Source organism: Euwallacea similis, chromosome 14 (assembly GCF_039881205.1).
Source record: "Euwallacea similis isolate ESF13 chromosome 14, ESF131.1, whole genome shotgun sequence".
Lineage (NCBI taxonomy): Eukaryota > Metazoa > Arthropoda > Insecta > Coleoptera > Curculionidae > Euwallacea > Euwallacea similis.
In genome coordinates, this window is record NC_089622.1 from 4,367,106 (window position 1) to 4,383,255 (window position 16,150).

A 16,150-nucleotide genomic window follows, 5' to 3' on the forward strand; every position below is an offset into this window, starting at 1 on the left:
TCAACGACCTCCTCAATGGGGTTCGTACTAAAGTAGTCCACGTGTTCGATATATTTTCTCTTGCGATATTCAATTTCAAAATCGTACGATTGTCAAAATAACCACCATCGGGCTACTCTCGGTATTAACTCCCTTTTGTTTTGGGATAGCTTAAGAGAGTTACAATCGGTTACGAGTTTGAACTTCATGCCAAGTAAATAAACCCAGAAATGTTTAATGGCATAATATACCGCCAGGGTTTCCAACTCGTAGGAGTGGTACTTCGACTCTTCGCTCGATGTTCTTCTACAAATGTAAGCAACCCCTCGCAATTGATTGTCGTGTTTCTGAAAGAAAATGCCTCCGTAACCTACCGAGCTAGCATCTGTATGGAGTTCTGTTCCCAAAGTCGGATCAAAGACGGCTAGTAAAGGTCTCTGACTAAGGAAGGCGCAAACATAAGATTTCGCGATTTTTTTGATCATCCCCCCAATCAAAAGGCTCGTTATTCTTCATTAATTTCGTGATGCAGGCCGTACATGCCGACGGTTCCGGAACAAATTTACGAAAATAAATAATTAGCAAGACCCATAAATTGCCTCACTTGCTTGACGTTGCATGGATCGGGGGCCCTCAAGAGGGCGTCTACTTTATTTTTCCCTGACCGTATACCATCTTCAGGAACTTCCTGGCCGAAATACTCGATTTGCTTTACAAAAAAGTTACACTTGTTGATATTTAACGAAAAACCTGCTTCCGTGGGACAATACAAAACTCTAGCTAATTTTTTCAAGCCTTCGGGTATGGTCATTGAAGGAATAAGATATCGTCTAAGTAAACCATGGCATCCTTATCCCTTAAATCACCTAGAGCGCCACAAATTGCCCGCTGAAAAACAGCTTCCTTATAAACATTAAATGTATAAAATTGTCTTTGTTTGAATACTTACTCCAATCGTATGTCCATTTTTTATTTTTTTCAAACAATACTGCAACTTTGCTGATAAATAAATACAGGCACATAACTTATAATCACTACATTACACATTAAACTGATAGAAACACCTTTTCTGATGATACTAGTGCCGTAATCTTGTGAATAAAGTGATAACGATCTTCAATAAGTGAAACTACAGTTACCATTATTTGTGTTACTTATATGTAACGCGGGGTTTTTAAGGGTTAAACAGACTTAGAGTGGTAACGATCAGTACCCATCAGTTCGTCACGAAATTTGATCAAATCGACCCATTTTGCTAAAATAAGCTTTAAGCAGTTGAAAACGTACAATTTGAACGTAAAATGCTCTAAGTTATCAGATAAAGCAGATTTAGCTGGGATCATGAAAATAAGGAGACTTTTTGCTAAATCGACCAAATCAACTAACAATTTGGGCTTTAAATAACTCCATTTCGGGAAAACACGTTAATATGACTTAAACAGAAAGAAAAGAGTGATATCGATCAGTACCGCTTACTTCGTCACAAAATTTTCTTAAATCGACCCATTTTGCCAAAATAAGCTTTAAATGGTTGATAACAAACATTTTGATCATAAAATGCTTTGTGGAGCGTAACTTGAGAGACCACCAGCTCCGAAAACCTGTACCGGTAAGTGACACTGTCAGGAAAGTTCCATTTAACGGGTGACAGTAGCGGAGAAACAGAAAGAGGTCATTAGCCTTTAAAAGGAAAAAAAAACAAAAAGTTCTCTGTGTCCTGAACTCTCTCGAGGTAAAGTGTTACAACATCGCCCTCAGTATTCGTGATATCAAACTGTGATAATTAGTGCAAACCTTAACCCTGTGCAAAATAAAGTGGTTGACTAGGAAAAATGGGTATTCAATCTACCGCATCAGTTTCTCTGTCGGATTGAATCCTTTCTACGTGTCCACTGGGAACTATAACGCAAATTGAACCCGTTCACTCCAGGTGCACGCTACACTATTATCGACATCTCAATCGGTAAACACATGCACTCACATAACCCCAACAAGCGCAACGAATGGAACTAAGAATTTAATGTATGGCCATTCGTCAACACAATAACATTCATCCAAAGGTGAAAATCCAATTCAAGGCAAATCTGTATTATCTAGTAGTTTTAGAGCTGTCGGGATTATGTGTATGTGTATTTCCCGATCAAGGTGTCAGTAATAATGCAACGTGCACCTAGAATGAACGGCCTCGTTTTACGTTATAGTTTCCCGGTGGACCCGTAGGAGGGATCAGTATTCAATCCAACAGAGAAATTGATGCAGTAGATTAAATACCCGCTTTTCCTAGCCAACCACTTTATTTTATACAGGGTTAAGGTTTGCAATAATTATTACAGCTTGGTATCACTAATACTAAGGGTGATGTGGTACTTTACCTCGAGAGAGTTCAGGGCAGAAAGAAAGATTTTTAGAAGTTTCTTTTCCCTTTTAAAGGCTAACAACCTGTCGGGTTTATAGGTGTTTGCGTTTACCGATGGGGATTCGGGGTAACGCGGCGTGCTGTTGCTGTTAACAGGGTAATCTATGTTTCCGTTAAGAGGTGAGCACGCTAAAGGGACCAGTATTCTAACCCGGCCAATATACTAGTCCTTGATACAAAATACGCGCTGATACTGCTTGACTATCTTTACTTACACAAAATTGCTACGTTTATTATCACAGTCTGTATGTACTATACGGAGGGTGATAATCGTGGTACCTTTTTCGAGAGAGCTAAGAGTAAAAGTAAAAAGTGAGAGAGTTAAGAGTAAAAGTAAAAAGTGAGAGAGCTTTTAACGGTCGCTTTGAGTTTATATAGCTAACCAACCCTTTCGCTATTTCCGCCCCTGCTACTCGCCAACTGTCATTTGTCGGTGCAAGTTCTCGGAGTTGTCCCGTTGTCGAAGTATGGAATCACTAGGCGTTTTCCATTGGGTGTCAGAAATAGGATTGCCACACAGAACTCGTAAAACAGGAACGTGATGTGTTTTATTACTAAACTTAGAATAAACTTATCTCTACTGTGTACAGAGTATGATTGTTACCAGTTGGAGTACATGTGGAGGGTGCGAGGCCCGAAAGAGAAAAGAGAGCGTTGGTGGTGTGGCCAACGGTTTTATATGGTTTTGATCGAACTATCCAGAATGTATTCCCGGAAACCGTTATAGAAAATGTTTTCCCGTCGTTGTTTTAGTTCTCTACAGAACCGAGATGTTGTTCTGGCTTGCAGTGCACTGTCACTGTCATTATAGACGAGTGACACTGCACGCGCTGCTGGCTCCGCCACAGAGTGAACTACTCTCGAGTGTATAATGCACCACAAACCCCTTGTGGTGCATTATACACTCGAGAGTAGTTCACACCGAGAACCTGCACCGACAAGTGACACTCACAGGAGTGACAGTTGACGAGTAGCAGGGACGGAAATAGCGAAAGGGTTGGTTAGCTATATAAACCCAAACAGACCCTTAAAATCCTTCTTATCTCTTATATACTCTTACACACTTAGTCTCTCATACCCTTAAGTTCTTATACTCTTACTCTCAGCTCTCTCGAGGTAACGTACCACGATTATCACCCTCGGTATAGTACATACAGACTGTGATAATAAACGTAGCAATAGTTTTGAGTAAATAAAGATAGTCGAGCAGTATCAGTGCGTATTTTGTATCTATGTCTAGTATCTTTGCCGGCTTAGAATACTGGTCCCTTCAGCGTGTTCAACTTGTAACGGAAGAATAGATCACCCCGTTAGCACCAACAACACGCCGCGTTACTCCGAATCCTATCGGTAAACGCAAACACCTATAAACCCGACACCCTTTCTGTTTGTCCGCCGCTGTCACCCGTCAAGTGAGACTTTCCTGACAGTGTCACTTGCTGGTGCAGGTTCTCGGAGTGGATGATCTCTTGAGTGGTGCCTCACACGCTTTTAAGTATTTTCTTCTTTGCGTGATAACGGCCTCAGATGGGTAGTGAGACTAGTTCGCTTTTTAGTGAATTTAATTGATTTTCATGTTTGCTTGAACATTAGTGCTCTGACGAAAGGCCATTGTAAATAAAAAAAAACGATTTCAGGTTGAAAGGAGGATTAAAAGGTAAAAATTAATGTTAAATGAAATAACAAAACGAAACCATGACTTGTTGACGTTTCCTTTTTCTAACCTGATGATTGTTATTTCTGTTTTCATAATAATAATTGAATGATTTTGATTCTTAGTTCATACGAGTCTTTAATTGTCTTGTTTTCTGAATTTCTTTTTTTAAGGCTCTAAAATATGTTCACTGCCACTCAAAACCATCCCATTTGATAGTGGTAAGGAGCAGTAGCGAGAAATGCATTAACAACTACTGTCACAACAGCAGCTGCAGCAAGCCCCACATATACTTCATCTGTAAAAGCAATAAAGTCAATCGCAGTTAATCGTCCTACTAAGTGTTGCTGTGGGAAAGTTACAAGACAATTTAGTGGCATTTTCAACATCTACTTTACTTGATAAATAATAAATATGATTTTGAGTGAAAGATTAAGACTATCCTCCAGACTTTGAGTCAAAACCATCATATAGATTCTTAGTCTCAGTAAGTTCTTAATTTTTTTTTATGAAACTCAACAAATATTTGTAAATATTATGCAGAAAACCGTTTAATATTCAGCTACTTCCTTCTGACAGAAATCTGAAAGTGTATTATAGAATATGTAATCAAATCAAGTAGCACTTTATAATGCATTATTAAGAAAATTTTTGTATCTAAAAAAAAAATTATTATTTTGCTTTTTTAAAATACAGAAAACTTTGCTGACTTGTTTTTCTTAAGCTGAAAACAGCAATCATAACTTAAATTTACTAATAATCCCAAAGAGAAGCTAACCAATGAATTTAAATAAAAACAACTCAACTTTTATCTGTTTTTTGGTTGGTGGCAAGTGATTTATACCTAAGCAAATACATGAAACTTTATTGCCTGCTGCCCAAAATATATTGTCCTCATAATGACTGTTTCAGTATAATTTCCTCTAAGTTATTAATGTTTATAACATTTATAACTTTGTAGATCTTTGCTTTGTGTCTTATCACATAGGGCTATCTATTAAATAGATGAATTTGTGTTAAATAAAAATTTCTCCCACATCAGTTTTGTATATCAAAATTTCAGTCCTCCTTATATATAATTACCTTGACACCAGAGTGTCAGCCCATCTTATTCATCGTTAGCATGATGATGCAATAGTCCCTTTGAAATCCTCTTGTCAATGAATCATGTAAAATAAAAATATGTTTTACCAAGGGTCTCTCCTCTTCTTTTATTAGCTAAATATAAAGAACCTCCATTTTGCTAGTTTTCCTTAGAGACAAAAATTATGTTTTTTTTTTAGATTTAAAATGAAGACTTCCCAGAGTTGAGGCTTCTAATTACTACCCACTTAAGCAGAAATGCAAGATCCTATGGTAAACAGATGTGTGTGATGCCTTACAGCACCCTTTATTGTCTTTACTATCAATGGCTTGTTTAAGGTCAAGAGACTGGTTTATCTCGCAGATGAAAACTGTCAGGTTTTGTACTCTCAACTCTAAGTGTAGAGAATGACACAAGCACCATAGGACTCACAAAAATGAATCACAGTTAGAATATTATCCACTGACATTTGAAGATGTGACAAGAGGAAATGTTAAGACAGGTATTAAATGAGAGTGATATTAATTTAAGCAACATAATAAATATTATTATATACTATTTAATATACATACAGGGTGGTTATAATCAATCTCTTAGTATGGGTAATTTCTTCATTTGAAGAAATAGAAAATCAGTTAAATGGGGCAGAATTTCATATGTAATGCAATGCTGGTTTTAAATTTGATAAATTACGTTATACTTCTGAGATATTTGAAAAAACTGAAAATTGTCTAAATCTTGAATTCAAAACTTATTAAAATTAAATCAATGAAATAAATTTCTTTTTACAGGTGTTTTTTCATAGAATTCAATGGTGTTAAGTAAATTTTCAGAATGACCTTGATTTTCTAGATATGACGTAAACTTATGTTTTTTTAAGAGGTAATCATAGTTGGCTATAGACGCATTAAATAACTTTTTTCCATGATTTCATTGATATACTTCTTGTGTCATTATCTTTTTGCATGCATTTAAAATGATCAAAATAAGCTAAATTTAATACTCTTACCAAGATAGCCATGGAAAACAAAATAATTTAAGTTATACTACAAACAAACAAAAAACTAACAATAAGATAAAATATAAACCAAATTAGTTTGTAGAGTTCTAGTTTTTTAACAAAATATTTAAACATTTTCAACAAATTTTGTTTATCAGAAATGACTAACAAAAATTATAATGATAATCAAAACAAAAAAAATGTTGATAAAAATATTAAATTTAGCTTATTTTGATAATTTTGAATGCATACAAAAAGATAATGATACAATGAAGTATATTAAATAAATCAGGAAAAGAAAGCTTTAATGCGTCTGTAGTTAACTATGATGACTATTTAAAAAATAAGTTTACATCGTATCTGAAAAATTAAGTTCATTCTGAAAATGTACTTAACATCATTAAATGCTACGCAAAAACATCTGTAAAAATATTTCATATCATTGATCTAAGTTTAATAGATTTTGAGATATGTATTTGATTTTAAAGATTTTCAGTTTTTTCAAAGATTGACGTAATTTGTTAAATTTAAAACCGACAAGGCATTACATATGAAGTTTTGCCTAATTTTGCCCATTTAACTAATTTTGTATTTCTTCAAGTGAAAAAGTTTTCCATATTGAAAAATAGATTATGGCCACCTTGTATGTATAATATACAGGGTGTCCCGAAATTAAGGCACCATACTTAAACAGCGTAAATTACGTCCAAAAATGACACCAAAACTTTATATAACCGTATATCGAAAAATGCTTTTTTAACGATCTATGGCTCTTTAAAGAGATAACTCAGATGATTATTATTTTGACATATTTCCAAAATGGTGCAAGATAACTATGAAATTTGGTATGATTTTATACCTTTTAAACCTTAATTGACGGATGTGGCTGAATGGAAAATATTTCGTCAGAGGTGTGCCGCACGGGAGGCGTCGGAGTTAAAAAATGCTACATTTTTTTAATGTTCCCGGTTTTTTAGCTGCTGATACAAAATTATGGAATCACATATGTGTCCAGAAAAAAAGGTACTTTTGGTATTGATAGAACGCTCCATTTTCGAATAAAATGAATTTGAACATTACATTGCATGACAAATACAAATGTTGCTTAAAACGATATTTTTTAACCATACCAACACTATTAAACAATAATAAAAAAAAACAACAAGAAATTTAAATGACACATTTTTAGAGTAAGTTTTCAAATAAGTTACGGTTCAAAAAATAAAATTCGTTTCAAATTCTTCGTGCCTCCCAGAGCATAAAAAGACGATTTAGACTGTGTATCCAACAAAACGGTAACTAACAACATGGCAACATAACAAAATGGCTTGCCTTGTACCACTACCGTTGAAAGGTCTTTTTTTCTCAATAGCATCCCTCAATTTTATTAATTGGTCTTGATAACGGTTAGCAGTAATAGTTTCTCTTGGTCTAAGTGTCTCATAATAAATTACACCTTTGGAATCCCACCAAATAGTCAATAACAATTTTTTTCCGTAGATGTTTGGCTTTGCAGTACTTGTTGATGATTCTCCCGGATAAACCCATGATTTTTTTCTCTTAGGATTGTCATACAACATCCGTTTTTCATCTCCAGTAACAATTTTACTTAAAAAGTCTTTTTCTGAATCGCATCAGTAGACATATTGCAATTTCGCAGCGCCGATTTTTGTTTTCTGGGCTAAAATTATGGGGCATGCAGCGAACTTCCTTTTGTATCCTTCCTAATTTTTTCAAACGTATCGAAATAGCTGGTTGAGTCATTCTGAGTACATTAGCAAGCTTTTTTTGTGTTTGGCAGGGATTTTTATTGAGTAAGTTCTCCAACTCTTCATCGATAACCTATTTTGGTTAACTAGGGCGTATTTCATTTTGGAGATCAAAATTTCCATTTCGAAACTTTTGAAACCATTTTTTACACGTACTATAAGATACAACATTCTTTCCAAGGCTGAACAAATCATGTCTTGTGCTTCTGCGGCATTTTTTTAAAGTTGAAAAGTAAAAAGAAGACAGTGCCTTAAGTGCTGCTTGTCAGACGACATTTTATTTTGTAATGTTCTTCGCGGTTAGATTAATCAAATTACGTGGTTTGATGGCTCACAGATGGCGCTTCAAAATGGACTATATAGTTAGAAAAATTTGTAAATTCAGATAGATGTTTTAACCAATTTTATCTAAGGGCCAAAAATTAATTTATACACCTAATATACAGGGTTCGCCATTACTCCGGCCTTGGTTCCTGGTGTATTTGTATAAATATCAATATAAAATGTTTAGTACAGTACTCATTTATATTGGAAAGCTGCATGATTTAATAATATTTTTGTTTATACAGTGTATTCCGTTTTCGCTGGGCAGCATAAAGTTATACTTTTTTAAATAGCAACCCATAATTTTTTTTACGCCATTTGATGAAGCCTAAATTTAGAAGAAAAATACATTAAACATTTTTTAAATTGGTTGCGGCGTTGCCATATTAAAACAATTTCTTTAAAAATGCAGCATCAGAAAAAATGATCACAAAACTGGTGTTTTTTGAAATTTTGAAATTTGTTTTTGTAAAGTAGTAAATGAAAGTCAGAGGTACTTAAAAACTATAAAACATTTTTTTAATGCACCATACTTTTTTTGTATAAGAGTGCTAATTTGCAAATTTTACAAATTGCTGAAACTCATTTTTTTCAAATGGTACCCATGATTTTCTTCAAGTCGTTCTAATGTAGTTTTTAATTCTCTATTAATTTGCAATAACATCTTTTCATCTAACATTTACAGTTACGGAGATACAGCAGACGCTCGATAATGTGAACTATATCAGACCAAGTGTGGTTTACTTTATCGAAATGTTTACATTAGCGAATGTCATGTAAATAATTAACTGCATATGTATTTATTAAAAGAAACGTTTAATACATATATGTATATAACAAAATGAACAAATATTTTAATAGCAACAAGTTTTTTTTAATTAGAAAAAAAATCTGCAATTTTAGTTTGCGTAAATTTACGCTTAGCATTGTCTTCCAATGCCTGTGCCCTTAATTTACGAAGAACTAAAATATCCGTGTATGCTATTTCTTTTTTTTCAGCCCAATCTAAAGCTTGGTTAAAAACTTGTATAGCTTGCGCGTCAGTCACTACACTTCCAATTTCAATGGGAACGTCCTCATCGTCTTCACTGTCTATATCTTCCTCCTTATTAACATTAATCGTCTGCGTATCTTCGTTCCACAAGTTAATATCAGCTGGAGTACAAACAACGTTGGGATTCACTACTTTCAATAAATTAACAACATCCAATGACGCACTGACAAGAACATCAGCACTGGATCGCAACTGTTCCCTAATTACGCTTAAGGGAATATCGTCTTCATCTTGATCATTGGTACAAAACAGATTCTTCCAACATTTTTGAATAGTTTGTTGATTAAGTGCATTCCAAGCCATATGCAAATTTAAAACAGCTTCTCGTAGTGTTACCTGTTTCAAAGCCTCAGATATGTTTTCAGGATTCTTTGACAAGACAGATGAAAGTAGAAACTTTCTGTAGTATAATTTGGTGAGCCTTATTGCGTTCTGGTCCATAGGCTGAATTAATGGACTTACGTTGGGCGGCATGTACATGACAAAAATTGACCCATCCTCGCTCCTCAGTTGTTGCTCTGGAGGATGACTTGGTGCATTATCTAATAGTAACAACGCTTTTATTGGAAGATGCTGTTTTTTCAGGAAATCTTTTACCTACAAATTAAATATAATCCTCAAATTATGAATAAAAATTTGTGACTAGAAAGTCATTGTCATACCTGAGGGACAAAACGCTTGTGGAACCATTTCAGAAATATACTGCTACTCATCCAAGCGGTTTTGGAACAGTCATAATCAACAGGGATATCAAAATGTTTAAATGAACGCGGATTTTTTGCTTTTCCTATTATCATTGGCTTTATTTTGTGTGAACCATTAGCATTAGTGGAGGCTAGAAACGTTATTCATTGTTTTTCTGGCTTTCTACCCGGAGCAGATTTTTCAAATGTTGCAGCATAGGTTTTCTCTGGTAACATTTTCCAATAAAGACCACTTTCATCGGCGTTATAAATTTGTTCCATACTTTAATCTAGCTCTTTAATTGTTTTCATCAATTTTTCTTTGAATGGTTGTATCAATTGCGGTTGTGCTGATAATTTCTCACCTGATATCGACAGCAGTCGAATTCCATATCTTGTTTTAAATCGTTGTAGCCAACCATCACTAGCTACAAAATTTTCAATTTCTTTCAGTTTTGCATTTAGCAATTTAGCCCTCTCTTTTATTATTTCGCCACTAATTGGGACATGCTTTTCTCGTTATTTTAAAAACCACTTATACAGGAAATTTTCCATTTTAGGCGCCTTCGCATTTTTTAAAGTTTTTCTTTTTCCTAGCCCTCCAACTGTGTTGCACGATTTTCTTAAAATTTCTGTTTTTAAGCGCTTAATTTTACAGATTGTTGCCTTCGATACTCCATATTTTTTTGCTAATTGTGTTACTCCCGCACCTAGTGCAACCTCGTCTATGATTTTCACATTGTCACTCAATTTTAAACACTTTCTTTTATAGGATGTGGATGCCATTCTCGTGAAAACGCATAAACGCGAGCAACGTATTCGCTTAAGATCGAAAGTAAAATGTAAACTCTCATAAGGCCGACCCAGTGCGTGTCGCAAAGTATCACAGAGGTGAATCCCCTACATAAATCGGGGGAACTCCCCGATTTAAATCGAGAATAAACCGTCGGCAAAAACTGTTTACGTTATCGAGGGTACACATTGTTTACGTTATCGCGCGTTCCACTTAATCCTATAGTACGAATTTTGTGTTTACATTAGCGCAATGATTTCATTATCGCGTGTTTACGTTATCGAGCGTCTGCTGTATTTACAAAATTTCAATCAAATTGCAACAGGCACTATTATAATTAACATTTACAGTTTTAGAGATATTCATAAAGTAAACTTTAGTTAAACTAAAGAATAATAAAAAACAAAAAATTAAAAAAATGTATTAATTTAACAAGTGCTCGAAATTTTGCCCGTTTTGTTGTAGGCACGTCTGAAGTCTTCGTCGCAACGATTCGCGCACATTTTTAAACATCTCTGGTTTCACGTTAGAAAATGCGGTTCTTATTCTGTTTTTCGTTGCCTCTTGTGTAGTAGCATCTTCTTGAAATACGTAATTTTTTACGAATCCCCATAAAAAGAAATCCATGACAGTAAGATCCGGAGATCTCGCCGGCCATGGCACAGGACCTCCGCGGCCGATCCATCGGTCACGAAATTGTTCGTTTAAATAATTGCGCACATTTCTAGCATAATGACAGGGAGCACCATCCTGCTGATACCACATGGTGCGTCTTATGCTTTCCGGAACATTTCGTAGTAACTGTGGCAAAGAATTATGCAAAAATTCCAAATATCTGTTGCTATTTAAATGGCCATCAAAGAAGTAAGGACCTATGATAAAATCATCCACAATTCCTCTCCATACATTGACCGTCCATCTATGCTGATGATCCACGACTCGTAAAATATGAGGATTTACATTGTCATAATAATGAAAATTTCGAAGATTCATTCGGCCATTACTATGGAAGGTAGCTTCATCGGTAAATAAAATAGTCAATGTAAAGCCTGGCTTATCATTGAGTTTATTTAACATCTATTCACAGAAAGCTCTTCTTGAGTTAAAATCCCCTATAGTCAACTTTTGATGCATTTCAATGTAATATGGATGATATTTATAGTTTTTTAGCACTCTTTTTACTGAAGTAGCATTAATTGTACCAAGTGCTTCACTAATTTGATTGGTGCTTGCATTTGGATTTTCAACTACAGCCTGCAATACCATAAATTCTGTTTCTTCTGTTCTGACAGTTTTTCTTTGAACAGGTAGTTTGTAGTGTACCGATCCTGTTTGTTCGAATCGAACCAACAATTTTTGTAATGCACGGGTACTCGGAGGTCGGCGATCAGGATATCTTTGTTTATAAACACGAGAAGCCAAAAGGCAATTTTTTTTCACATTCACCCAAAATAAACACCATGTCTACTAATTCGTTTTGTAGAAAATTCATTTTAATTGAAAGTTAATGATGCAGAAGGTAGTGACAGGTAATATGACAACTAAATGAAATAAGTAACTTATGCTTTTGTTAAATAGAAACAAAGCCTACTAGAATAAACCTGTTAGATTATAATAATGCCTGTTGCAATTTCATTGAAATTTTGTAAATATCTCCATAACTGTAAATATTAGGTGAAAAGATGTTATTGAAAATTAATAGAGAATTAAAAACTACATTAGAAGGACTTGAAAAAAATCATGGGTACCATTTGAAAAAAATGAGTTTCAGCAATTTCTAAAATTTGCAAATTAGTGCTCTTATACAAAAAAAGCATGGTGCATTAAAAAAATGTTTTAAAGTTTTTAAGTACCTCTGACTTTCATTTACTACTTTACAAAAACAAATTTAAAAATTTCAAAAAACATTAGTTTTGTGATCATTTTTTTTGATGCTGCATTTTTAAAGAAATTGCTCTAATATGGCAAAGCCGCAACCAATTTAAAAAATGTTTAATGTATTTTCCTTCTAAATTTAGGCTTCATCAAATGGCGTAAAAAAATTATGGGTTGCTATTTAAAAAAGTATAACTTTATGTTGCCCAGCGAAAACGGAACACACTGTATAAACAAAAATATTATTAAATCATGCAGCTTTCCAATATAAATGAGTACTGTACTAAACATTTTATATTGATATTTATACAAATACACCAGAAACCAAGGCCGGAGTAATGGCGAACCCTGTATAGTTAAAATTTATGCGCTAGTTAAAAGGAAAAGATGGGTAAAAACAACACTTTTATTTTATTTGCTCCTATGTACCTAATACAGATACACGTCTTATTACTATTTATTTTATACTGTAACGTAGTCAGTCATTTTATTTTGCACTTGATTTTTAATAAGCGAATGTCTTTCAATATAGCCATATAATTTATCGAAGGTTTGATATACAGAAGAGTCGGTACTTGTACAGTGAAAGAATTTCGAAACCACGTTCAAAGAAGAAAGTCTGTGACACAGTGGGCATAGCATCGTCGTCTGGTTTCTCTTCTTCTTCGTTTTCACTCCTTGATTTCGTCTGTAAGGAGTACTTGAACATTACTCATTAGCTCAGCATCACTAGGAAAATCAATTGTTATCAAATCGTTATCTATTTTGGTGTACTCTTCTAGATCAATGTTATTATGTTCTTTAATCCATTCTGTCAATGAAACGTCTTTTTCGTCATCTTGATCTGCAAGTCCCTCTTGTTGAAATTCTACTAAACGCATCAACGGTATATCGTCTTCATCATCGTACTCTTGTATTATGTGCGGTTTAAATCCCGTATAACGAAAACAGTTCTCGATGGTGTTTAGCAAGACTTTTCGCCATGCGGCGCTAATCATTATTATCGCGTCAAACAATGTAAACTTAAGGTCTTCATTGCTTTCAAAAGCTCTTATTAGTCGCACCAAAAACATTTTTCGACAAAAAGGTTTTAAAGAGTGTATAACGCTTTGATCCATAGGTTGTAACACAGCTGTCACGTTTGGTGGTAGGAACACAAGATTGATGTATTCAATATTTTTTAATCTCGGATGCACTGGACAGTTATCTACAAGAAGTAAAATTTTCCTTCGTTTCTTGCGAAGTTCGTTATTCCATTTTTGAAGTAATTCTTCAAAAATTTTGCTAGTTATCCATGCTCGTTGATTCGACTCATGGATGACTGGTAACTTGCCTTTATTTTTTAAGCATCTAGACGAGTTGGATTTACCGATAACCATCAAGGGATGTTTTTCAGTTCCAGTCATATTAGCACAAACCCAGGCAGTTATTCTTTTTTTGCTTTGCTTTCCACCAGCACATTTCTCGCCCTTAAATTTTAGGGTCTTATTCAGAGTCATTTTGTAAAACAAACCTGTTTCGTCTCCATTAAAAATGTCATTCATATCGTATCCTGTACTAATGACTGGCCATTGACTGGCCCCATTGACTTTTTAGCCATTCTGATGTTATTTCTGTTGATACTTCTGCAGCCTTTCCATGAATTTTGCCCGCTGATATATTATGTCTTGACTTAAATCTATCAATACAACTTTTTGTACACACAAACTGCTCACTACCACTTTCACCTACTCCATACGTTAGTCTTCCATGTTCTTTTGCTTTTGTTTGTAGAATCACGCCAATAATGGGATTGTTTTGACTCCTTTGAATCGTAAACCATTTGAAAAGTGCTTGATCTATGTCATCTTTTATACGTTTTCGAATTTTCTTTTGCCTTGTTACATTAACTTTCAAAGTTTTAAATTTATTTCTATTTCTGAAAACTGGAAATTGTAGATTTTGGCAATTTATACTTTTTACACACTTGTGAATTGGAAAGGCCGATTTCTAAATCATTAATGATATTAAATTTTTGTTGAATGATTAACATGTTACGCTTTTTAGCTTCCATGTCTAACCTGAAAGCGATTTTGCTTCTTCCTACACAAATGAAATGCAACTAATGCGGTCCTTACCTATTTCGCGTAAAATTTACTACGATTCAATACACGAGGGTTTCCCGGCAAAAAATACCTTATAACTTACTTCATAAATTGTACAGAATGGTCTTTTTTTATAGATTAGTTCGTTATAACCGATCGGACCTGTAAATTCTTACCGGAAAGCGTTCGCTAAAGCCGATCGTTCATTATATTAGGTCGTGTAGTATGAAATGAGTAGAATTGAATTGAAACTTTAGTCATTTTTTTTTCATATGAAATGTTTTTATTGTCAATCGAAATATGCACCACCATTATCAATACACTTCTGCCATTTAACGGGAAGTTCATTGATTCTCCTGCTGTAAAAGCCTGCAGGCCGGGAGTCGATAAACTCTTGGAAGGCAGCTTTGACAGCCTCGTCGGAGTTGAATGTTTTCCCTACCAAGAAGTTATCCAAATTTTGAAAGAAGTGGTAATCAGTGGGTGCTAAGCCGGGTGAATACGGTGGATGACGAAGAGTTTCCAATTCCAACTCCTGTAGCTTGGCCAAGGTGACTTGTGCGGTGTGTGGCCGAGCGTTGTCGTGCAACAATAGCGGTGCGCTTCGATTGACTAATCTTGGCTGCTTAACCGTCAGTTGCCTCATCATTTCGGTCAGTTGTCGGCAGTAGACATCAGCCGTAATCGATTCACCAGGTTTTATGAAGCTGTGATGGATGACACCTGCGTTGGACCACCAAACGAACACCGTAAGCTTCTTTTGATGAAGTTTTTTTTTCGCAAAACGTTTTGGTGGTTCATCTTGATCCAACCACTGCGATGAACGTCTGGTATTGTCATATAGGATTCATTTCTCATCACAAGTGAGAATTCGATTCAAAAATGGATCGTTATTATACCGGCACAACAAAGAACAACAAAGAACAAGCTTCGAGACGTCGTTCTTTCTGTATGTCGCTCAACTCATGCGGTACCCACTTGTCTAGCTTTTTCACCTTACCAATTTCAACCAAATGAGTCAATATTGTTTTTTTGGTTACACTGAATATTAACGATAATTCGCTTGCACTTTGACGTGGATTCGCTTCCACCACGGCTTTCAGATAATCGTTATCCACTTGAGTTTCAGGTCGTCCACGTGGTTCATTTGTTAGGTCAAAATTGCCAGAACGAAATTTCATGAACCAACGAGATACTGTTTGCTGTGAAGTGACTTCAGTACCAAACACATCATTAATATTGCGAGCCGCCTGAGCTGTTGTGGTTCCACGGTGGAACTCATATTTCATTAACACACGAATTTCACTATTTTGCATGGCTGCACAAAAATTTTTATAAAAATAAAAGTTTTCAATAATTTTTAACACTTTAAACTCTGATTGAAAGAGGAAGAATGTGCCTTTTCCACATAAAAAAGTCAAGTCCAAATATAGAT

At 34.8% G+C, this 16,150-nt stretch overlaps 1 protein-coding gene and 1 long non-coding RNA gene across 3 annotated transcripts in view; one reads left to right on the plus strand and one right to left on the minus strand.

The window, feature by feature from the left end:
* Positions 1 to 3,866: 3,866 nt before the first annotated feature.
* LOC136413620 (uncharacterized) overlaps positions 3,867 to 16,150 on the plus strand; it is a 48,595-nt gene continuing 36,311 nt past the window's right edge. The window contains exons 1-4 of one of the 2 annotated variants that reach the window (XR_010752490.1): positions 3,867 to 4,052; positions 4,223 to 4,536; positions 5,333 to 5,415; positions 5,472 to 5,635. This is a non-coding gene — a long non-coding RNA (uncharacterized lncRNA). The remainder of the gene's footprint in view (positions 4,053 to 4,222; positions 4,537 to 5,332; positions 5,416 to 5,471; positions 5,636 to 16,150) is intronic. The other variant, XR_010752491.1, reaches the window with a different exon arrangement.
* LOC136413614 (jerky protein homolog-like) overlaps positions 9,101 to 16,150 on the minus strand; it is a 157,129-nt gene continuing 150,079 nt past the window's right edge. Inside the window, exons 2-3 of the mRNA XM_066397295.1 lie at positions 9,943 to 10,812; positions 9,101 to 9,877 (exon numbers count right to left, since the gene is read on the minus strand). Coding sequence (XP_066253392.1) covers positions 9,101 to 9,877; positions 9,943 to 10,077 — 912 coding nt within the window. The 5' untranslated portion in view covers positions 10,078 to 10,812. The remainder of the gene's footprint in view (positions 9,878 to 9,942; positions 10,813 to 16,150) is intronic.